The sequence below is a fragment of the Oncorhynchus mykiss genome, chromosome 17 (genome assembly GCF_057628025.1).
Source record: "Oncorhynchus mykiss isolate SJ-2025 chromosome 17, ASM5762802v1, whole genome shotgun sequence".
In the NCBI taxonomy this organism is placed as follows: domain Eukaryota; kingdom Metazoa; phylum Chordata; class Actinopteri; order Salmoniformes; family Salmonidae; genus Oncorhynchus; species Oncorhynchus mykiss.
Genome location: NC_143038.1, coordinates 59331710 through 59356995, shown reverse-complemented (window position 1 = coordinate 59356995; position 25286 = coordinate 59331710). Strand labels below are relative to the sequence as shown.

The window sequence follows — 25286 nt, the reverse complement described above, 5'->3', positions numbered from 1 at the left end:
TCAAACAACTTTTTGATTCAACTATTTGAAATCTTAAATACAAAATACTTGATGGTTGTCACCTCGAAATAGAATCATTGAATTCCTCCTGAAGGTCTTGTCATAATGGAGCTACTGTATATGTTAAAGCTAGACTGCAGTGCCATACTTTGTGTCTCATCTGCAATAGATATGTTATTGTAAAAATGCCAGTTGGACTTTACCCTGGGTGATTGTTTAGTTCAATAAGTGTTTGTCTTTACTGCGCTAGGAAACTACCATAGATTATCAGACTATACACATGAAGTCCAAAAGATTCAACAATCATGCATGTCCTTCCAGTCAGGACAATTGGCAGTGGGCAGAGATGATAAGAGATACATTTTCCATAGATGAGATACCTGCTCTTTAACTATTTGTTATTTAAATGTTTTATTTTTACTTATATTTGTACTTAACACTTATTTTTCTTAAAAACGGCATTGTTGGTTAATTAAGGGCTTGTAAGTAAGCATTTCACTGTAAGTATTACCTGTTGTATTCAGCGCATGTGACAAATAAAATGTGGATTTTATTTGATTTTACTCTCACAGTAATCAGGCCTGTTACGAGTATTCCATGATTCAGCTTTGTTTCAGATGATCCCTCGGATGTTGTTCAGAGGGCTTTGCGACATGTTCTGTATGTGCTGACTGCAAACGTGTTAAGGTTTTATGAGACTCAGAACGCACAAACAAACAGCAAGCTATTGTTGCCAGATGAGACACCGCTAGTTTGACTCAACTAAAAACGTATAGGTCCACACATTTTATCTCTTTTCACTTGTTTTCTTCAGTTTCTGTCAGAATGGTGTACGGCTCTTTGGGGAAATATGCACATCCTTCTTTGCTAAAAGGAATGTAAAAATATTCAAAATAAATTAACGAATATGAGTATGTTTTTCCCACAGTATTTCAAATTTCAATGTTTGATATCAAAAGTAACTACACTATGGAAATCTTTCCCCACTTTTCCTAATGTAACGATTCTCGTCCTCGTCTGATGAGGAATATGAAGGATTGTACCAAAATGCAGCATGGTATTAATCTGAACACAAAATAACAAAGGTGAAACAACGAAAAAACGAAACAGTCCTATCAGGTGACAAAACACAAAACAGGAAACAACTACCCACAAACACAGGTGGGAACAGGCTACCTAAGTATGGTTCTCAATCAGAGACAACGATAGACAGCTGCATCTGATTGGGAACCATACCAGGCCAAACACAGAATTACAAAACATAGAACAAAAACATAGAATGCCCACTCCAACTCAACCCCCAACCCTGACCAAACCAAAATTAGAGACACAAAAAAGGAACTAAGGTCAGGACGTAGCTATATCCGCTACATTCTGATGTCACATGTAGGTTCCAACATTAAACAATTTCCAAAAAAAGACAGTTTCAGTTTTAGTATTTTTAGTAGTGTGGAATATGTGGAGTAGTGTGGAATATGATGGGTGTAGATGGCTACTGTCCTCGGGAAATTGCACCCAGAGTACTGTACAGAGAAAATGAATGACCTTCAGAAACCATCCTGAATCACTAAAATCTACACACGCTATTTCACACTATTATATAGCAATATCTTATATCTAATGTGATATTATATATTTGAATACCATTATTAGATAAAGGATAGGAATTGGATGTTAGTGATTGATTAGTAATGCCTGGCGAGTGCCTATAAATTGGTGTGTGTCAAGCAAGATCATTGAGATGGTGGTTGCCTGTCAAGAAAAAAAATCACAGCTTCTGGAACTCCTGTATGCTGCCTCTATTTGGTCTTAACTGTCATATAGTTGACATTCCACTCTCTGAACCTTCCAAATGGCGTATAACACTAGCATTACAGTTGATCCATTTCCCTAATGAAGGAACAACTACAGTCTAAAATGACGCTACCAACAGAGTGGAAAACCTCAAGAAAAAGATTAAGCGTTAAGTCAGAAAGAAAATAGAGTGTTTATGAGGCGGGGATGGAGTGACTGAGCTGTCTGCCTGTGAGTGTAGGTACAGCATGTATGTGTAAAGTGTGTTTATGTGGCGTGCACTGCAGACCAAGCTTCTTTAGGCTGATTCTCTGTGGCTCTGTCCAGCCCTTTGCCATGTGAGTGTCAGGCTGTCTTGGACCAGGGCCCAGGGCAGAAGGCTGGGAGCTCACCCTACGGCGTGTCACTCCACTCCAGCTCTACAACTCCAGTCTCTCTAGACCAGAGCTGTGACTCTCACAGATTACATCAGCAGGGAGACATAGTAAAGTGTGTGTGTAGTAGTAGACTACTACTGACGTTCCTCCAGGGCATTGACATTCTGAGTCACAACATCCTCTAGACCCAGAGTGAAGTTGGTGTTTTACTCAGCAGCGTACATTCTCTTGGGCCAAGAAGACAGAGTAGTGTGCTTACCTTTCAAGCATCTCTCAAGCATCACAGACTTTCTACAACTTCATCAGTAGAGAGAGACTGTACCAGGCACAAGGGTATCTCTGTCTGGTCTCTGGGAGTGAGTGAGTGAGCGGTGAAGTGACAGCCATGGCTCTGGGCTTCATGTCTGGAGTGGAGGAGTTGCTGGCATCAAGCAGCAAGGTTGTGTGGAGCTTGGCAGAGCAGACCCTCAGAAGGTGGTCCTCTCAGGGGATCATGCCAACCCGCCGCTTCCTACAGACATGGTGGCAGCTCGGGGAGTTCTATCAGGTACGCTGGGACTGTGTTACCAATCAATCCCTTTACTCCAGGGGAAAAGTTGTTCTGTACATGCAGCTCTAATCAATGTGGTTTTTATTGACTACTATGTTGACAGCTACTGTGCCAGCTTCCGACTGGGATGTACTGGTGGCTGGAGCAAGATCATGTCTAATATATATTCTAATTGGACCTGTCTTGTTGATACTGTTTTACACCTTGCTTTCTGTATATGTATATATCTGTCAGGAGTTGTCTGGAGTCTGTAGAATAACCGTCACATTGTGGCTATAACTATGAATCATATCCAAAGGGTACCACGTTTTAATTGGACTTTTAGAATTGCATATTGTATTTGATAGATTGTCTGTTGGGTGAAAGTTTACTGTTTGTGCCTGTGAGGACTCAGGACAGGGTGTTTCTTTATGAGTCACAGAGACAGGTTTAACATGGGTCTCATTGCACATATGGAAGTCATCAGGAAGCAGCACGGCCAGTCTTTTGATCTTTGAAGGTTGTCTTTGAAGTGCTGTCATTTGTTGGAGCACCTGAATGGGATCTTGTTCATGAACAAATGAGACATCCTCTGACTATATACATTTTCGTTCCAAACGTAAAAAAATGTCAAGAATTCAAATTAGGAAAGGTTGTTTATGAACTACCATTAAAAGCTAAATTACATTGTCAGTGAAGATAGCTGGTGTTAGGAGATGGTAATCAGTGAGAATATGTGAATAAGCCTGATAAGCAGTCAATTACAGGCATGGCCTAATGCTGCAGGGTTGGAGCTAAGCCTATGTAGGTCAGTGGCTGGAGGTCGTGTGAAGAGGCCACGGCTGGAACGCCCCGCCCCAATGACAGGCCTTTAGGGGGATGACCTCTCTGGCATGGCTATTACACATCACATTATCTTCCTTTAAACCTGCGGGTCAAACTCTCTCTAAAGCCATGGCCTCTAGCCTTTCTGCCTTATGTGAGGGGCGGTCCATCTTGACACTTGTTAAAAAATTGTTAGGAAAAATTGTCAGAGTGAGGTGTTCTCTCATTTATGTCTGGAAGTAGCTAGCATGCTAGCTAACTTTAGCCAGTTAGATTGGGTGCTTGACTGCCGTTGTAAGGTCAGAACGCTCTGAATTAACGAACTGACAATCTGACTACACTCTGAATTCGTTCTCTGGCACTCCAGAGGGAATTTATGAACACACCCATACTCTAGTGAAAAGCATGAGCTGGTGCACACCCAAAATGTTTGGAGTTGCACGTTATATATAAGCTTCCAGTAATTTATTGCATCTTGTTCATGAACAAATGAGACATGTTCTAACTATGTATATTTCTGTCAAATTTGGAAAATGTTCCAAAACACTGCTTTCTTCAGCGGTCCATCCTGACACTTGTTGGTTAGGATTAGAGGTCGACTGATTATGATTTTTCTACGTCGATACCGATTATTGGAGGACCAAAAAAGCCGATACCGATTAATCAACCAATTTTTATATACAGTGCCTTGCGAAAGTATTCGGCCCCCTTGAACTTTGCGACCTTTTGCCACATTTCAGGCTTCAAACATAAAGATATAAAACTGTATTTTTTTGTGAAGAATCAACAACAAGTGGGACACAATCATGAAGTGGAACGACATTTATTGGATATTTCAAACTTTTTTAACAAATGAAAAACTGAAAAATTGGGCGTGCAAAATTATTCAGCCCCCTTAAGTTAATACTTTGTAGCGCCACCTTTTGCTGTGATTACAGCTGTAAGTCGCTTGGGGTATGTCTCTATCAGTTTTGCACATCGAGAGACTGAAATTTTTTCCCATTCCTCCTTGCAAAACAACTCGAGCTCAGTGAGATTGGATGGAGAGCATTTGTGAACAGCAGTTTTCAGTTCTTTCCACAGATTCTCGATTGGATTCAGGTCTGGATTTTGACTTGGCCATTCTAACACCTGGATATGTTTATTTTTGAACCATTCCATTGTAGATTTTGCTTTATGTTTTGGATCATAGTCTTGTTGGAAGACAAATCTCCGTCCCAGTCTCAGGTCTTTTGCAGACTCCATCAGGTTTTCTTCCAGAATGGTCCTGTATTTGGCTCCATCCATCTTCCCATCAATTTTAACCATCTTCCCTGTCCCTGCTGAAGAAAAGCAGGCCCAAACCATGATGCTGCCACCACCATGTTTGACAGTGGGGATGGTGTGTTCAGCTGTGTTGCTTTTACGCATTGTTGCCAAAAAGTTCAATTTTGGTTTCATCTGACCAGAACACCTTCTTCCACATGTTTGGTGTGTCTCCCAGGTGGCTTGTGGCAAACTTTAAACAACACTTTTTATGGATATCTTTAAGAAATGGCTTTCTTCTTGCCACTCTTCCATAAAGGCCAGATTTGTGCAATATACGACTGATTGTTGTCCTATGGACAGAGTCTCCCACCTCAGCTGTAGATCTCTGCAGTTCATCCAGAGTGATCATGGGCCTCTTGGCTGCATCTCTGATCAGTCTTCTCCTTGTATGAGCTGAAAGTTTAGAGGGACGGCCAGGTCTTGGTAGATTTGCAGTGGTCTGATACTCCTTCCATTTCAATATTATCGCTTGCACAGTGCTCCTTGGGATGTTTAAAGCTTGGGAAATATTTTTGTATCCAAACCCGGCTTTAAACTTCTTCACAACAGTATCTCGGACCTGCCTGGTGTGTTCCTTGTTCTTCATGATGCTCTCTGCGCTTTTAACGGACCTCTGAGACTATCACAGTGCAGGTGCATTTATACAGAGACTTGATTACACACAGGTGGATTGTATTTATCATCATTAGTCATTTAGGTCAACATTGGATCATTCAGAGATCCTCACTGAACTTCTGGAGAGAGTTTGCTGCACTGAAAGTAAAGGGGCTGAATAATTTTGCACGCCCAATTTTTCAGTTTTTGATTTGTTAAAAAAGTTTGAAATATCCAATAAATGTCGTTCCACTTCATGATTGTGTCCCACTTGTTGTTGATTCTTCACAAAAAAATACAGTTTTATATCTTTATGTTTGAAGCCTGAAATGTGGCAAAAGGTCGCAATGTTCAAGGGGGCCAAATACTTTCGCAAGGCACTGTATGTATTTGTAATAATGACAATTACAACAATACTGAATGAACAATGAACACTTTTATTTTAACTTAATATAATACTCATATAAAACCTATTTAGTCTCAAATAAATAATGAAACATGTTCAATTTTGTTTAAATAATGCAAAAACACAGTGTTGGAGAAGAAAGTAAAAGTGAAATATGTGTCATATATAAAAGCTAATGTTTAAGTTCCTTGCTCAGAACAAAGAACATATGAAAGCTGGTGCTTGTTCAATGTTCCCAGTTCTTCAATATTCCCAGTTAAGAAGTTTTAGGTTGCAGTTATTATAGGAATTATGACGCGTCGACTATTTCTCTCTATACCATTTGTATCTCCTATACCTTTGACTATTGAATGTTCTTATAGGCACTTTAGTATTGTCAGCCTAATCTCGGGAGTTGATAGGCTTGAAGTCATAAACTGCGCTGTGGGTCAAGCATTGCTAAGAGCTGCTGGCAAACGCAGAAAAGTGCTGTTTGAATGAATGTTTATGAGCCTGCTGCTGCCTACCACCACTCAGTCAGACTGCTCTATCAAATATCAAATCATAGACTTAATTATAATATAACACACAGAAATATGAGCCTTTGGTCATTATATGGTCAAATCTAGAAACTATCATTTCGAAGTTGAAGTAGGTTGTGATTTGATGATAAATTAACAGGTGCTGCATTGATTATATACAACGCAGGACAAGCTAGTTAAACTAATAATTTCATCAACCATGTGAAGTTAACTAGTGATTATGTGAAGATTGATTGTTTTTTATAAGATAAGTTTAATGCTAGCTAGCAACTTACCTTGGCTCCTTGCAGCCACAAGGTTGTTTTGATGCTGCACTCGCGTAACAGGTGGCCAGCCTGCCATGCAGTTTCCTCATGGATTGCAATGTAATTGGCCATAATCAGCGTCCAAAAAGGTGATTACCGATTGTTATGAAAACTTGAAATCGGCCCTAATTAATCGGCCATGCCGATAGGATAGGATAGGTAGTCACCAACAAAACTTCCCACTGGGCACAGACTGGTTGAATTAACATTGTTTCCAAGTCTTTACAATGAATATTACATTGAACCAATGTGGGGATAGGTATGTCTGTGCCCAGTGGGTCTTCTTTTACTTCCACGCTACTAAAGTAAGGAACATGAATTGTTGTGCAGTGAACTGTGGTGTAATGATTTTGGGATAGGGTTCAGACTGAGCAGTAGCTCATTAGATGTCTTGCTAAGGTGAATTTGAAATGGAGTTACTGTAGGTAAAGGGGGCTTTTGGGGTAGACAAAGACAGGCACAGAAAAGGAGCAGAAAAGCAGGGAGCATGTTGGAGATACTTGATTTTTTTAAATACTTTAACTCAAAATGTTTACTAATATTGTCCCACTTCATCCCATGAAACAATGTTGGAAGACTAACACATTTTAGACCATGGAGCTACTGGCCTCTTTGTTTGTATGCTTGGATGTCATTTGTCCGTAACAATGCAGCATTGATAAATGCACCGTAGTGTGGATCATGCACTTGACAACCCCCACAATCACTATAGTGACTAATCCCTGTTTAGACAATGGAGATTGTGTAATGAACAGCTATACAAATTCTCTATTAATACGGATGACACACAATCCTATGTTCTATGAAGACAAGTCTTGTATTTTTTTCTCTCTGTGTTATAAAAACTTGTCATCTAGTAATCCATGCTTGTGTTTCTGATTAAGGTTCTTGGTCTTTGCTATATAAGTGGGCTATTGAACCATTCCGAAAGGGCTTGAACTCTCAAGAGAATCATCTCTAGAGATTCAACTTTGCTTTTGAAATGCCTAGAAACTACAGTTTGACTTCAGAAAAATAGAGTTTACATAATAGAATAGAATTCAACTTTGTCCATCCAGGATGGACATTTTTCTTTGGCATCACCTTCCATTAAAAGGATCACATATGCAAACATTCTCACATCATACACATTTAAACCAGTCAGTCCATTATGTTGCATACACTAAAAACATAAAGGATACTGATACATTCACTCACAACCGACCCCTGTCCCAACTGCAATGATACAATTGACTTGCCATTTAGTAGTCCAACAGCACAAGGAACGAATGAATGTTTGAACACATTCTACTTGGCCAAGGGCATTCTGAAGTGCCGGCCAGAGGCAAGCCTCTCGAACTGAGTTGGTAGAGGGTGGGTGGGGTCACCAGTGCCTTCTTTTTGGTTGTGGAACAGACTGCTCAAATGTGCCTGTGGTCGATTACCAATTACTTTGGTCGACCACAGGCACTTGACCAGCACCATTTTTCAAGGTTGTTGGTCTGTTTAAAATAGCTGTCCACATCTGACGTAGCATCTTTAAAAAAGAGTCCTACCAGAACCATGTCATCCGCTTAAGTGAGTGACAGTAAATAAAACACTTTGTCCAGACAAGCCCATAAGTCAGTAATTTCATTTAGATTTAATGTGTTCAAAAACAAAGCAAAAAAGTAACCTGTATAACAGCTTAAAATCAGCTCTGTTGTGGTGGTGGAGGGAACAATACCCTGGTAGACTGCAGTTAACACCAGCCCAGAACTTCTATTTCCACCCTGTGGTCACTTTCCACCACAGAGGCCAGGCCAGCCTAACCAGTTGGGAGCCACATGTTTTTCCCTCAACACAACCCTTCGCCATAATCAAGCAGCCTTGAGAGTCAACACTGACATGAATCCTGTGCAGCGTCTTTCCCTGGTAGGGGGGATTGATCCGCGGGCCTTCAAAAGGGGGGCATACCGCAAGTTGCCCACCTCTATTCCAGGGGATCTCATCATGTCTGTTCCCTTCCCACAGATGACAGAGGGCCGGCTGTGTCAGGTGCACCTCCTGGACGACAGGAAGCTGGACCTAATGGTCCAGGTACCCACCCTTCACACATCCTCAACCTCCGTACTTCTAATGTTGTTCACTGTGATGTTACACTCTAGTGTGGACACTTCATAAATTTGTGTTTATTTATACTGGTTTCATTTTCCTAGCCGAAGCTCTTGTCCCGGGATCTGTTAGACTTGGTGTCCTCACACTTTAACCTGAAGGAGAAGGAGTATTTTGGAATATCCTTCATTGATGACACGTACGTACAACTCCTACAGATGTTCTATCTTAATTTGATCACTCTGTTGTCGCAGGAAATGCAAATTGTAGTGTATTCAAAGTTTAAAAAATGCTTCTAAAGTTTGTAATTTCTACTTTAACATGTCAGACTTTATTCATTCTAACAAAATATGTATCAACCCCTACATAAATGTCCATTCATTATAATACACATAATAATTCACAATTCCTGTTGTTGCAGGATTATTTTCCTGCTGTGAGAAACTGATCAAATTAAGATAGTACATCTGTAACTACTTTCTAGTTCATTGATGTATTTTCAATCTTGTGGTGTCAGGTACAAAATACTGTGAATGGGTGCAAACCAGTTTAGCTCCTTTTCCTGCTGCTGATTGCATGCATCTCCATGACACAAGTGAGACAACTCTGTATCAGTCTAGCAGTTGACATCATAGTTAACGGTGTAGCATCTGCTCGTATTCTTCCCCAGCGGTCAGAGTAAATGGCTCCAGCTGGATCGCAGGGTCCTGGATCATGACTTCACTAAAAAGACTGGTCCACTGGAGCTCAAGTTCCTGGTCAGGTGAGTGATCTCTCTCTCACTGCCTCTCAGCTGGTAGCCTACAGTATGGACTACCATACTGTAGTAGCCGGCTACCCAAAGTGTACTCTATCACAAACATAGCATCAGTCTTAGACGTTGACAGTGTATCTTACACACTTTAATCCATAGACACTCCTTCCTCTTTGAGAGCTAGACTACATATAGTTTATTTGAAAATCCATCTGAAAATGTGAGGTATCTATCAATGTTGCCCCAAGAGAAGGCTCAAAGAGCTACTAAAGTGACAACCCCCAGTGTTAATCAGCGTTAATCGGAGGTACAGTTATTGTAGGGGTGGCAGGTAGCCTAGTGGTTAGAGTGTTGGACTAGTAACTGAAATGGTTGCAAGATCGAGTCCCCCAAGCTAACAAGGTTATAAAAAATAATAAAACATAATAATAATCTGTCATTCTGCCCATGAACAAGGCAGATAATCCACTGTTCCTAGGCTCTTATTGAAAATAAGAATTTGTTCTTAGCTGACTTGCCTAGTTAAATAAAATGAAACTTGTAACCTGGATCATACTGTATGTAGAGACTCATGTCCAGTAGATGGCACTAATGTGACAATCTGCAATAAGAAGATGTACTGAAATTGGAAGGGGCACTATATACCCTTATTCAAGTACTCCATAATTTACATTATGTGTTTTACAGGTTTTATATTGAGAAGATAACATTTTTGAAAGAGAATACAACAGTGGAGCTGTTTTTCCTAAATGCCAAATCGTCAGTCTTCAATGTAAGTGGATGTAACTCATTTTCTTACATTTGTTACTCAATATGATTGTATTGAGCATGCCACGAATCAGCCCTCCATAGCCTGTCCTTCAATTTCCATGCCATTGCACAAATAATGTGCTTACTCTGTTTGGGCTCATCCACTGCATGCACAGACATAAACCAATTGTGTGACCTGTGATCATTTGGGTGAAATATAATCCCATAAATGGAATTACAAGACAAAAGTTCCTGCTGTGGAATCATTGTGGGGCATTCTAGTTGGTAGGATGAGTTGCTGCTGGAACTGAAAGTTGGCTCCAGGTGTCAACATCTTAAAACAAGCAAGGTGGGCCCAAAACACAGTTGGTGGCCAGAGTTATTTTGTCTACACATCATTTACAGAAGACAGTTGTTTTGTAAGGAGTGCCTGTTTGACTGGACACTATTAAATTGAAGGCCATTACTATTCATTATTTCAAGCTCTTTCAAAAACATTGTTAAGAGTAATTGTTCTGTACATAGTTCATTACTCATGGGGCTAAACTCACTTCACTTGCTGACTTCACAGAGACTTCCCACTTTTGTTTTATGTACTCTAATTCTACATTCTTCAACACAATGAGCATCAAATAGTTCCCTAATCCTCCAAAATATAATTTGACTCAGGGCTTTCTTTTGGAAACGCTGCACTTTAACAACATGAACAAGAACAATATCTTGATTCACTGCCTCCCCTCAGAAACCTGTGTATATTTTCCCATGCCACACACAGCCAGAGTAGCAGAAATGAACTGAATTGTTGTACAATATTAGATAGCATTTGTGATAATTAACAGGAGGAAATCATTTACCATACATGTTGGATGATGGAGCTGGAGAAACAGGTTTTTACATATCAAACACATACAGACACACATACTGTCACATCCTGACCTTAGTTCCTTTTTTATGTCTCTATTTTGGTTTGGTCAGGGCGTGAGTTGGGTTGGGCATTCTATGTTTTTCATTTCTATGTTTGTTCTGTGTGTTGTATTTCTATGTGTTTGGCCTGGTATGGTTCCCAATCAGAGGCAGCTGTCAATCGTTGTCTCTGATTGAGAACCTTACTTAGGTAGCCTGTTCCCACCTGTGTTTGTGGGTAGTTGTTTTCTGTTGTTGTGTCTGCACCAGACAGAACTGTTTCGTTCATGCTCTTTGTTGTTTTATTATTCAGTGTTCAGTTCAAAATAAAAAGATGAACACGTACCACGCTGCACCTTGGTCCTCACCTTCAACCCACGACAGCCGTTACACATACATCACATATTAGCCTATACTTACACATACGCGCACACACAAACACACACACAGCAGTGATTGTAATGGGTTGAGTGGTGCACCCACCCTTCACTTTCCTTATTAGTCTGACTTTTGAAAGCTGACTTTTGACCATCAACAACGTTTTATTGCAATTTGATTTTGGCAGACTGATTGATCAATGATCAATAGCACTCATACTGTTTGTCATTACATGAACATACATTTATATTTGTGTAAATACACAATTATACCCCAGGTGGTGAGGGTAGGCAACAACACATCCTCCACGCTGACCCTCAACACGGGGGCCCCTCAGGGGTGTGTGCTTAGTCCCCTCCTGTACTCCCTGTTCACCCACAACTGCATGGCCACGTACGACTCCAACACCATCATTGAGTTTGCTGACGATACTACGTGGTAGGCTGATCCCCAACGACAATGAGACAGCCTAAAGGGAGGAGGTCAGAGACCTGGCAGTGTGGTGCCAGGATAACAACCTCACCCTCAAGACAAAGGAGATGATTGTGGACTACAGTAAAAGGAGGACCGAACACGCCCTCGAACACGCCCCCAGGATGTGTGATGGTGTGGGAGTGCTTTGCTGGTAAAAACTGTCAGTGATTTATTTAGAATTTAAGGCACACTTCACCAGCAAGTCTGGTTCATCCTTGGGAGCATTTCAGTGCACTGGTGCACTTCAGAAAATAGATGGCATCATGAGGGAGGAAGCAACATCTCAAGACATCAGTCAGGAAGTTCAAGCTTGGTCGCAAATGGGTCTTCGAAATGTACAATGACCCCAAGAATACTTCCAAATTTGTGGCAAAATGGCTTAAGGACAACAAAGTCATGGTATTGGAGTGGCCATCACAAAGCCATGACCTCAATCCTATAGAAAATGAAAATGTGTGGGCAGAACTGAAAAAGCGTGTGCGAGTAAGGAGGCCTACAATCCTGACTCAGATACACCAGCTCTGTCGGGAGGAATGGGAAGCTTGTGGAAGGCTACCCGAAACGTTTGACTCAAGTTAAATAATTTAAAAGGCAATGCTACCAAATACTAATTGAGTGTATGTAAACTTCTGACCCACTGGGAGTGTGATGAAAGAAATAAAAGCTGAAATAAATCATTCTCTCTACTATTATTCTGACATTTCACATTCTTAAATAAAGTGGTGATCCTAACTGACCTAAGACAGGGATTTTTTTACTCTGATTAAATGTCAGGAATTGTGAAAAACTGAGTTTAAATATATTTGGCTACTTCAACTGTACTTAATGTGTTTGGTTTGGTTCTGCCAACTAGAGTGCAGTCCGGTTAGAACATGATGTTGAGGCCCATCACTGTACTCTTGATTTGATAGTCACCACCACACACACACACACACACACACACACACACACACACACACACACACACACACACACACACACACATACACACACACACACACACACACACACACACACACACACACACACACACACAGCTGTTTCCATTTGAAGATGTTTATTTGATTGGGGTAATCTGAATGACTTGAAGTCTTATTGTCGTGTTTATTTCGATGCATGCACACCATTATGACATTCATGTTACTGTCGATAATAAAAAGTACTCAGATGTGCATCTTCTCTCTTCGGTTGATGATAACACTCTGAACTGAGTGGGCGGATGCAGTGTCCAGATGTGCATTTCCAAGCTCTCTGATTGGTTAGGAATAGCAGGGCTATGATGGGTGAGGTATAACTAAGGTAGGCTGAGCAGACAAACGAATGGGAAACTGAAGGGACTGTGAGGGCAAGTTAGGTAGAGAGGAGAGAGGAGAGAAGCAGGACATACTTTCTTTTACAATGACACCTCCACTTTGGGGCTCAATCGCCACTTTCGGCAGGGTAGCCTAGTGGTTAGAGCGTTGGACTAGTAACCGGAAGGTTGCAAGTTCAAACCCCCGAGCTGACAAGGTACAAATCTGTCGTTCTGCCCCTGAACAGGCAGTTAACCCACTGTTCCTAGGCCGTCATTGAAAATAAGAATTTGTTCTTAACTGACTTGCCTGGTTAAATAAAGGTAAAAAAAAAAAAAAAATTAAAACAACTGAGAACTAGTAAATCTCAGAGTTCCAACTTCAGTGCATTCAAAACAACTGGGAACTCTGAAGAAAAACAAGCTCTGACTGGGAAAAATCTATTTGAACGGCCATTGCAACTCAAGAACTCAGGCTTCTTTCTATATTTCCAACTCTCTGACCTGATTTTTTAAAATGTAATTTATTCACCTTTATTTAGCCAGGTAGGCCAGTTGAGAACAAGTTCTCACTTACAACTGCGACCTGGCCAAGATAAAGCAAAGCAGTTCGACAAAAACAACAACACAAAGTTACTTTGTTATGACGTTATGATTTGACTTCGTATTTTCCATGTTCCCAGTTGTTTTGAACGCAGCGTAAGAACTAAGAAGACCACACCCAGCTGCTATTGGGTTGGTGTCTATGGGAGACACACCCAGTTAGGTAGACAGAAACTAACTATTTTTTTAAATGGTAAATGACTTGAGTGAATTATCTTCATTTATCCACCATCTTAGATATAATGCTGACAACTTGCCAGGGGTGCATTCATTGTGCTAATTCTGTTGAAAAACGGGGATGTACCTACCTGAATTTATCCAATATATACTCTTGTTTTGCTCTGTTTGTTTCCGTTTTGGACCCCAGGGATGTTTCTTAAACGGAAGCAAACAGAGCAAAACGAGAGATTCTGTTGGACAAATTCAGGTAGGTATCTCCTCGTTTCGTCCCGTTTGCTTCCGTTTAGGAAATGGTTTGAGACAGAATTGGCGTGATGAATACGCTCCAGGACCATACGGCTCAGTGCCCAGGACGATTTTTTTTCAACACTGGAGGAGCGAGAACTTGCTCGCAGAATGTACCATTTTGATGATTAGGTGGTTAAATTTATAAATAACTGTGGTTATAGAGGCTTTGTGTAGCTATTGTATGTACTTTATTATGTAGTCTACGCAACAATATTTAGTTCCGAACGTCGATGAAGAATATGAATAACTTTTAAGATTCCGAATCAACCTTAAATACTTACAACCGTTTTTCATTGACATTGGTTCAGACGGTAACTGTGGCGTTGAGGTACATACTGGTGGGAATGATATTTATATTAAGTCAAGTGCTACTGTTCGAACGTGGTACCTTTGTTGTTTTTTTACACTATAACACATTTTCTCATTTTTTAACGACAGGAGATCATCGAAGTTGAGAGTGAAAATGTTTTCAAATTAGCTGCATATGCTTTGCAGGTAAGTGCATTTTTGTAGCTTGTGTGACTTGTAATTCATCAGCGATTTGAATATAAACTGAATCAACACTGTCATGCACGCTGTTAAAATAAGTTAATTTCAGGAATCGTCTTGTGAGTGATGTACAGCTACGTACAGCTTCAATATTGAAATCATTGTACTTCTTATAGTGTGCAATAAGATGTTTTGTTGTAAATAATATTCAAAGCTGAGTAAGCTTGAAAAGTGTTACCGTTGTCCTAAATATCGTTGAAGACTTATTAATGATTTATTAACAAGCATTTCGCTACACTCGCATTAACATCTGCTAACCATGCGTATGTGACCAATACAATATGATTTGATGACGTATTGATCATGTTTTAATAAGTCCTCCAGGCTAGTACTTGATGCATATTAATTATTCTAACTTGTAACGGTACGATTTTGTTTCCCAGGAGGCCAAAGGAGACTACACAAGGTAAGTCACTCATGTCAACACTAATAGATTATTATTATTATTAGATCAAAATGATCACTTATCTGCATACATATTTAGTTAAATATCATAAATTGCTTCAGCTTGCACCATTAAGTTACTCACTCTGTCACATTTGTCTGCCGGTAGGCTACTTGCAAAAGGACATTCTAAAACGTGTAGGCCTATGGAAGAGTAAAACTGGTATGCTACTGGGGCTAACTCATTTATAGATGTTTTTGTGAAAGTTTCAGGGTCATTCCGTGTCAATTCAGCAAGCCATGTCACCCACCATCTCAAATTATTCTGAAATGGTTTCTGTAGTTAGAAATCCATAAGATTAGCATTCCTGAAATATTATTTTGTTGAAATATCATTTGCCCTATGAGCAATTAAGCAAATTGATTTCACCCAAATTGGCCATTTTAATTCATAGGATTCTTATCATCTTCAATAAATATAGTACCTAATGTATAAAGTATCAGCTCTCTGTCTGATAAGTAGTATAGAGCTGCTGCTTGGTGTATTGCTTCTTCAACCTTTGTAATGTATTCCCTGTAAATCTGGTGATGGTTTTCTTCCCCTGTTCAAAGAAATTAGCCATTGAAGTCGCTTACATTCTTTACCATAAATTAGTTTGAAAGTACCAAGTTCTGCACACTAGATGCCACTGTTCCTGCTACAGCCACCACATCCTTTGATCAATTTTGCTGGTATCTTGTGTTTAATAAATAGGACTCAACGTTTTCTTTGCAACCTTTGGTAGAAACCCGATAGCTTTTGCTCAAGATGAAAATAAATAGTGTGGTCAAGCCAGTCCTCCATGAAAGCAATTCAGTTTGTTCTTCTCTTAGCAACCTAATGCTTCAAACCAATTTTCCTTGAATAGTCCAATATTTCAACAAAATAATGTTTCAGGAATGCTAATCTTATATGTTTCTAACTAGAGAAACGTTTTCAGAACAATCTGAAATGGGGGGTGTCGAAATCCTCTTTCTTCTGCTTTCTGAGGTGGAATGACCTTAAAAGCTTCTTCAGGGTCGGTGGGTCCCCAGCGGGACGTTGAGCTAATGTAGGCTAATGCGATTAGCATGAGGTTCCCAGAACGTAGACATATCTGATATAGGCAGAAAGCTTAAATTCTTGTTAATCTAACTGCACTGTCCAATTTACAGTAGCTATTTCAGTGAAAGAATACCATGCTATTGTTTGAGGAGAGTGCACAGTTTTGTACATGAAAAGTTATTAATAAACCAATTAGGCACATTTGGGCAGTCTTGGCACAACATTTTGAACAAATATAATGGTTCATTGGATCAGTCTAAAACTTTGCACATACACTGCTGCCATCTAGTGGCCAAAATCTAAATTGCAGCTGGGATGGAATAATACATGATGGCCTTTCTCTTGCATTTCAAAGATGAAGGTACAAAATTATTATTATTTTTTTCTTCTTCTTTTTCTTATCTTTTACCAGATCTATTGTGTTATATTCTCCTACATTCTTTTCACATTTCCACAAACTTCAAAGTGTTTCCTTTAGAGGTCGACCAATTATGATTTTTCAACGCCGATACCGACTATTGGAGACCGAAAATAGCTGATACCGATTAATCGGACGATTTTTATATATATAATGACAATTACAACAATACTGAATGAACAATGAACACTTTTATTTTAACTTAATATAATACATGAATAAAATCTATTTAGTCTCAAATAAATAATGAAACATGTTCAATTTGGTTTAAGTAATGCAAAAACACAGTGTTGGAGAAGAAAGTAAAAGTGAAATATGTGTCATATACCAAAGCTAATGTTTAAGTTCCTTGCTCAGAACAAAGAACATATGAAAGCTGGTGGTTCAATGTTCCCAGTTCTTCAATATTCCCAGTTAAGAAGTTTTAGGTGGTAGTTATTTTAGGAATTATGACGCGTCGACTATTTCTCTCTATACCATTTGTATTTCATATACCTTTGACTATTGGATGTTCTTATAGGCACTTTAGTATTGTGTTGGAGAATAAATTAAAAGTGCAATATGTGCCATGTAAAAAAGCTAACGTTTAAGTTCCGTGCTCAGAACATGAGAACATATGAAAGCTGGTGGTTCCTTTTAACATGAGTCTTCAATATTCCCAGTTAAGAAGTTTTATGTTGAAGTTATTATAGGAATTATAGGACTATTTCTCTCTATACTATTTGTATTTCATATACCTTTGACTACTGGATGTTCTTATAGGCACTATAGTATTGCCAGCCTAATCTCTGGAGTTGATAGGCTTGAAGTCATAAACAGCGCTGTGCTTCAAGCATTGCGAAGAACTGCCTGGCAAACGCAGGAAAGTGCTGTTTGTATTAATGCTTATGAGCCTGCTGCTGCCTACCACTCAGTCAGACTGCTCTATCAAATATCAAATCATAGACTTAATTATAATATAACACACAGAAATATGAGCCTTTGGTCATTAATATGGTCAAATCTAGAAACTGTCATTTCGAAAACAAAACGTTTAGTCTTTCAGTGAAATACTGTACCGTTCCGTATTTTCTCGAATGGATGGCATCCATAAGTCTAAATATTGTTGTTACATTGCACAACCTTCAATGTTATGTCATAATGATGTAATATTCTGGCAAATTAATTACAGTCTTTGTTAGGAAGAAATGGTCTTCACACAGTTCACAATGAGCAAGGCGGCCCAAACTGCTACATATACCCTGACTCTGCTTGCACTGAACGCAAGAGAAGTGACACAATTTCCCTAGTTAATATTGCCTGCTAACATGAATTTATTTTAAATAAATATGCAGGTTTAAAAAATATACTTGTGTATTGATTTTAAGAAAGGCATTGGTGTTTATGGTTAGGTACGTTGGTGCAACGACAGTGTTTTTTTCGCAAATGCGCTTGTTAAATCATCACCCGTTTGGCGGGTAGGCTGTGATTCGATGATGAATTAACAGACACTGCATTGATTATATACAACGCAGGACAAGCTAGTTAAATAGTAATATCATCAAACCATGTGTAGTTAACTAGTGATTATGTTAAGATTGATTGTTTTTTCTAAGATAAGTTTAATGCTAGCTAGCAACTTACCTTGGCTCCTTGCTGCACTTGTGTAACATGTGGTCAGTCTCCTAGTGGAGTGCAATGTATTTGGCGTACAAAAATGCAGATTACCGATTGTTATGAAAACTTTAAATCTGCCCTAATTAATAGGCCATCCTGTCGTTAATCGGTTGAACTCTAGTTTCCTTTCAAATGATACCAAGAATATGCATATCCTTGCTTCAGGGCATGAGTTACAGGAAGTTAGATTTGGGTATGTCAATTTAGGGAAAATTGAAAAAAGGCGTCCGATCCTAAAGAGGTTGTTTTACCACGTTGGCTCGTTTTTAATTTTTTTTATCTTAGTTTATCTTCTTTTTTATCTTAGAGGGCTCCTGAGTGGCGCAGTGGTCTAAGGCACCTTAGTGCAAGTCCTTGCCGTCCCTGGTTCGATCACAGGCTGTATCACACTCATCTGTGTTTGTGAGTCCCATAGGGCGGCACACAATTGTCCCAGTGTCGTCCAGGGTAGGTTGTCATTGTAAATAAAAATTAGTTCTTAACTGACTTGCCTAGTTAAATGAAGGTACATTTTTTTTTAAATGAGGGCCTTGATGTTTTTCTTTTGACATTGAACTGAGCTGGAATCTGATATTCAAAATCTCTACAGTGGTTGCTCCACGAAAAGTTTTGCGATTATGCTGCAGTATTGGAGGTAATTTATGGTTTAGTACGGTACCCTGCGTCACCACTTCATTGCTCCAGACCAGCTCAAGGGGGAGTTATTGATTATGGCACTGATTATGCTTTTGGGTCCTACTGTGTCTCTAACGGATAATGAATGGGCGACATGAACCTAAATAGAAACTGATAATTGTGCACGACTTCAGTATTACTTACTAAAACTGTTGTTACACTAAGGTTTTTATTTTATTTTGTTAGGATTATTTTCCTCTTACTGTAGTACTGTAGGTCACTCCTGACCAGTCACATTGTACAGCACCTGAGTGGCGCAATAGTCTAAGACACTGCATAGCTGTGCAAGCTGTGTTGCTACAGATGCAGGTTCAATACTCGTGCTGGCCTCAACTGGGATACCCATGAGATGACTCTAGGTTTTTGGTTTCTCTCCCTCTAAAAACATAAATTCATCATTCTAAATAACATATTTATTTACAAATGAGTAACAATGTGTCACCCCATGTTCAAGAATGTCCTTTTTCTCGATAATTTTACGTTATCATCTCCAAAATATATATATATTTTTTTAAACAAAGCGATTATTATTCATTTAGAATGATATAAAAGCCCCTTGGATATTCTCACAGATATGATATTAACCCTGTTATTAGCAGGACAATATATATTGGTCATATTGGTCATGGCTCCCGAGTGAAGCACAATGGGATTGCCTTGCAGTTCTCAGCTGTATCCACTGAAAGCACACAAGGTTCAAGGCACGGGATGCGCCGCAGAGCCGCACACAGAAGACAGACCTAGCCCTGACCTAGGAAAGGGTGGTGGACCCCCACCACACTGGGCAGCACAGAGCAACAATTTTAGGGGAATTGCACTAATAATGGCGCTGACTTGGGAAACGTTCTAGCAGGTAGCTGGATAATAACTTGCCTAGATGGAGGATAGGGGGAGAATTCTATCGTCAAATGTATTTCTAAGTTAGGTTCTAAGTTAAGTATTATTATTATTATGTCTCACATCCAACCATGATTGGGAGTCCCATAGGGCGGCGCACAATTGGCCCAGCGTTTTTCTCCCTCTAAAAACAGAAATAAATGTTTTGGCCTTTACAAATATTATTTTGGCCGTTATTCAGATTATAATCACAGACTTTCATTTTTTTGAAAATGAAATAACCTCCAAAATATCGTTATATATTATCAAGTTGATGTCACCGTCATATAGCCAGAAGCATACCACCCTGCATACCACTGTTTGCTTGCTTCTGGAGCTAAGTAGGGTTGGTCCTGGTCAGTCCCTGGATGGGAGACCAGATGCTGCTGGAAGTGGTGTTGGAGGGCCAGTAGGAGGCACTCTTTCCTCTGGTCTAAAAAAATATCCCAATGCCTGAGGGCAGTGATTGGGGACACTGCCCTGTGTAGGGTGCTGTCTTAGATGGGATGTTAAACGGGTGTCCTGACTCTCTGCGGTCATTAAAGATCCCATGGCATTTATTGTAAGAGTAGGGGTGTTAACCCTGGTGTCCTGGCTAAATTCCCAATCTGGCCATCAAACAGTCACCTAATAATCCCCAGTTTACATTTGCCTCATTCATCCCCCTCCTCTCCCCTGTAACTATTCCCCAGGTCGTTGCTGCAAATGAGAATGTGTTCTCAGTCAACTTACCTGGTAAAATAACAGAAAATAAATAGCTGGCACTTACATAAAGCTGAGTGACTCACTCATTCATGGCTTTGGATCAAAATAAATAAGTACCAACATTCTTTCTGATGGTCTTTAATAAATACATGTTTTGGTTATCCTGACCTGGACACCATGTACAGTATTATAATAGCCCATTTATGAGCTATTATCAGGACAATATACCTTTACAAACACCTCTCTGTATTTTGATACCCATGAGGCGGCTTATGGTTAAATTTAGAATCCTCCAATCCTCTATATGTAATTATCGACGGAGAGTCATGTCATATTTTTTTGATGTACTGTAGGCCCACCATAGGCGACATGAGTCTCACTAGTGTTGAGTAATGTGCTGGTAAATGTGGTGTAGGTCTTATTTAAAGAGCATATTGAATTTGGAAGCAATAGGATTTGAAGCAATAGCCTTCAACTATTTTAGCACCGTTTCGTGTCAAGCATGGGGACTGGTCTTGATAAATCAATGAGATTTTTTGGGGGACTGAATCTCCGTTTGGGTATTGGTTAGACTAAAATTATTGTGTAGAAATGTTATGCGCTTAGTGTAACCTTAATTTAACTAGGCCAGTCAGTTAACAACAAATTCTCATTTACAAGGACAGCCTACTCCTTCCTCCTCATCAGGGAATTGAACCCTGGTCTCCCGCGTGCCCTTACGACATGGGGATTCTTTAGCTAATTAGCCCAGCACTGTAGCCTACTCCCGACTGTCACGTTGTACATCGCCATATTTTCCGTTCCATCCTAATGGAAACGCAGAGGGTTTTTAGTTATTTTTGGGAATAGAAACACCATAATATTAATCAAATTAATTAAGCCAAATATTATATTCTTACAAAAAAGGCTTTACATTCTCTATTACAGCCACTATTGAAGGCTATCAAATGCTTCTGAAAGATGCCCTCTGGTGGTCAAACTAGCACTAACTAGCATTAATGGTACCAGTGGTTGGCACTTAAATAACGTGCCATAGAATTCTGCTGTGCTGCTGGATGCTGCAACTTTTTAAAGGACAAACCACTGTACATACAGTGTCTTGCGAAACTATTCGGCCCCCTTGAACTTTGCGACCTTTTGCCACATTTCAGGCTTCAAACATAAAGATATAAAACTGTATTTTTTTGTGAAGAATCAACAACAAGTGGGACACAATCATGAAGTGGAACGACATTTATTGGATATTTCAAACTTTTTTAACAATTCAAAAACTGAAAAATTGGGCGTGCAAAATTATTCAGCCCCTTTACTTTCAGTGCAGCAAACTCTCTCCAGAAGTTCAGTGAGGATCTCTGAATGATCCAATGTTGACCTAAATGACTAATGATGATAAATACAATCCACCTGTGTGTAATCAAGTCTCCGTATAAATGCACCTGCACTGTGGTAGTCTCAGAGGTCCGTTAAAAGCGCAGAGAGCATCATGAAGAACAAGGAACACACCAGGCAGGTCCGAGATACTTTTGTGAATAAGTTTAAAGCTGGATTTGGATACAAAAATATTTCCCAAGCTTTAAACATCCCAAGGAGCACTGTGAAAGCGATAATATTGAAATGGAAGGAGTATCAGACCACTGCAAATCTACCAAGACCTGGCCGTCCCTCTAAACTTTCAGCTCATACAAGGAGAAGACTGATCAGAGATGCAGCCAAGAGGCCCATGATCACTCTGGATGAACTGCAGAGATCTACAGCTGAGGTGGGAGACTCTGTCCATAGGACAACAATCAGTCGTATATTGCACAAATCTGGCCTTTATGGAAGAGTGGCAAGAAGAAAGCCATTTCTTAAAGATATCCATAAAAAGTGTTGTTTAAAGTTTGCCACAAGCCACCTGGGAGACACACCAAACATGTGGAAGAAGGTGCTCTGGTCAGATGAAACCAAAATTGAACTTTTTGGCAACAATGCAAAACGTTATGTTTGGCGTAAAAGCAACACAGCTGAACACACCATCCCCACTGTCAAACATGGTGGTGGCAGCATCATGGTTTGGGCCTGCTTTTCTTCAGCAGGGACAGGGAAGATGGTTAAAATTGATGGGAAGATGGATGGAGCCAAATACAGGACCATTCTGGAAGAAAACCTGATGGAGTCTGCAAAAGACCTGAGACTGGGACGGAGATTTGTCTTCCAACAAGACAATGATCCAAAACATAAAGCAAAATCTACAATGGAATGGTTCAAAAATAAACATATCCAGGTGTTAGAATGGCCAAGTCAAAGTCCAGACCTGAATCCAATCGAGAATCTGTGGAAAGAACTGAAAACTGCTGTTCACAAATGCTCTCCATCCAACCTCACTGAGCTCGAGCTGTTTTGCAAGGAGGAATGGGAAAAAATGTCAGTCTCTCGATGTGAAAAACTGATAGAGACATACCCCAAGCAACTTACAGCTGTAATCGCAGCAAAAGGTGGCGCTACAAAGTATTAACTTAAGGGGGCTGAATAATTTTGCACGCCCAATTTTTCAGTTTTTGAATTGTTAAAAAAGTTTGAAATATCCAATAAATGTCGTTTCACTTCATGATTGTGTCCCACTTGTTGTTGATTCTTCACAAAAAAATACAGTTTTATATCTTTATGTTTGAAGCCTGAAATGTGGCAAAAGGTCGCAAAGTTCAAGGGGGCCGAATACTTTCGCAAGGCACTGTATCTGCTTTACCTGTGACTGTTTATATATTATAATGATGTATTACTCAACAATAACGGCATCTTTAGAACATACAACGTGATGTATCTAGATCCGGTTTTCCTGGTCAGTGTTTTATTGTTTTCAAGTCCATTCCTCAGTAGCCAAAAGCTATAGGCTCTATACTCTGGCAAACCTGACCTCAATTGCTTTCTGTTTGTCCTGGCTATTGAATTTCCTTTCCCCCTCCCATCTTGTTCAGTCTAAATATGTCTTGAATTAGATTGTTGTTGCCTGCACAAGATATAACAAACTATAGTTTTGGCAAGTCGGTTAGGACATCTACTTTGTGCATGACACAAATAATTTTTCCAACAATTGTTTACAGACAGATTATTTCACTTATCATTCACTGTATCATAATTCCAGTGGGTCAGAAGTTTACATACACTAAGTTGACTGTGCCTTTAAGCAGCTTGGAAAATTTCAGAAAATTATGTCATGGCTTTAGAAGCTTCTGATAGGCTAGTTGACATCATTTGAGTCAATTGGAGGTGTACATGTGGATGTATTTCGAGGCCTACCTTCAAACTCAGTGCCTCTTTGCTTGACATCGTGGGAAAATCAAAAGAAATTAGCCAAGACCTCTGAAAAAAATTGTAGACCTTCACAAGTCTGGTTCATCCTTGGGAGCAATTTCCAAACGCATGAAGGTACCACGTTCATCTGTACAAACAATAGTACGCAAGTATAAACACTATGGGACCACGCAGCCGTCATACCTCTCAGGAAGGAGACGGGTTCTGTCTCCTAGAGATGAACATGCTTTGGTGAGAAAAGTGCAAATCGATCCCAGAACAACGGCAAAGGACCTTGTGAAGATGCTTGAGGAAACAGGTACAAAAGTATCTGTATCCACAGTAAAACAAGTCCTATATCAACATAACCTGGAAGGCCGCTCGGCAAGGAAGAAGCCACTGCTCCAGAACCGCCATGAAAAAAGCCAGACTACGGTTTGCAACTAGACATGGGGACAAAGATTGTACTTTTTGGAGAAATGTCCTCTGGTCTGATGAAACAAAAATAAAACTTTTGGGCCACAATGACCATCGTTATGTTTAGAGGAAAAAGGGGGAGATTTGCAAGCCGAAGAACACCATCCCAACCGTGAAGCACGGGGGTGGCAGCATCATGTTGTGGGGGTGCTTTGCTGCAGGAGGGACTGGTGCACATCACAAAAAAATGGCATCATGAGGGAGGAAAATTATGTGGACACATTGAAGCTACATCTCAAGACATCAGTCAGGAAGTTAAAGCTTGGTCGCAAATGGGTCTTCCAAATGGACAATGACCCCAAGAATACTTCCAAATTCGTGGCAAAATGGCTTAAGGACAACAAAGTGATGGTATTGGAGTGGCCATCACAAAGCCCTGACCTAAGTCCTATAGACAATTTGTTGGCAGAACAGAGAAAGCTTGTGCGAGCAAGGAGGCCTACAAACCTGTCTAAGTTACACCAGCTCTGTCAGGAGGACTGGGCCAAAATTCACCCAACTTATTGTGGGAAGCTTGTGGAAGGCTACCTGAAACGTTTGACCCAAGTTAAACAATTTAAAGGCAATGCTAACAAATATTAATTGAGTGTATGTAAACTTCTGACCCACTGGGAATGTGATCAAAGAAATAAAAGCTGAAATAAATAATTCTCTCTGCTATTATTCTGACATTTCACATTCTTAAATAAAGTGGTGATCCTAACTGACCTAAGACAGGGCATTTTTGCTAGGATTAAATGTCAGGAATTGTGAAAAATTGAGTTTAAATGTATTTGGCTAAGGTGTATGTAATCTTCCGACTTCAACTGTATCTATATATATATATATATTTGTTTTAC

The 25286-nt window shown here is 39.8% G+C and overlaps 1 protein-coding gene across 13 annotated transcripts in view; it reads left to right on the top strand.

Moving 5' to 3' along the window:
- The window catches only part of frmd4ba (FERM domain containing 4Ba), a 75065-nt gene that overhangs the window by 27584 nt on the left and 22195 nt on the right, over window positions 1–25286 (top strand). For 6 of the 13 annotated variants that reach the window (XM_090206119.1, XM_090206117.1, XM_090206116.1 and 3 more), the window contains exons 2-7: window positions 8652–8717; window positions 8837–8931; window positions 9403–9495; window positions 10174–10258; window positions 14792–14848; window positions 15286–15308. In XM_090206119.1, the coding sequence (XP_090062245.1) occupies window positions 8652–8717; window positions 8837–8931; window positions 9403–9495; window positions 10174–10258; window positions 14792–14848; window positions 15286–15308 (419 nt within the window). Of the gene's footprint in view, window positions 1–2504; window positions 2719–8651; window positions 8718–8836; window positions 8932–9402; window positions 9496–10173; window positions 10259–14357; window positions 14682–14791; window positions 14849–15285; window positions 15309–25286 lie in introns of those variants that run through there. The other 7 variants (XM_090206137.1, XM_090206133.1, XM_090206127.1 and 4 more) reach the window with 4 other exon arrangements.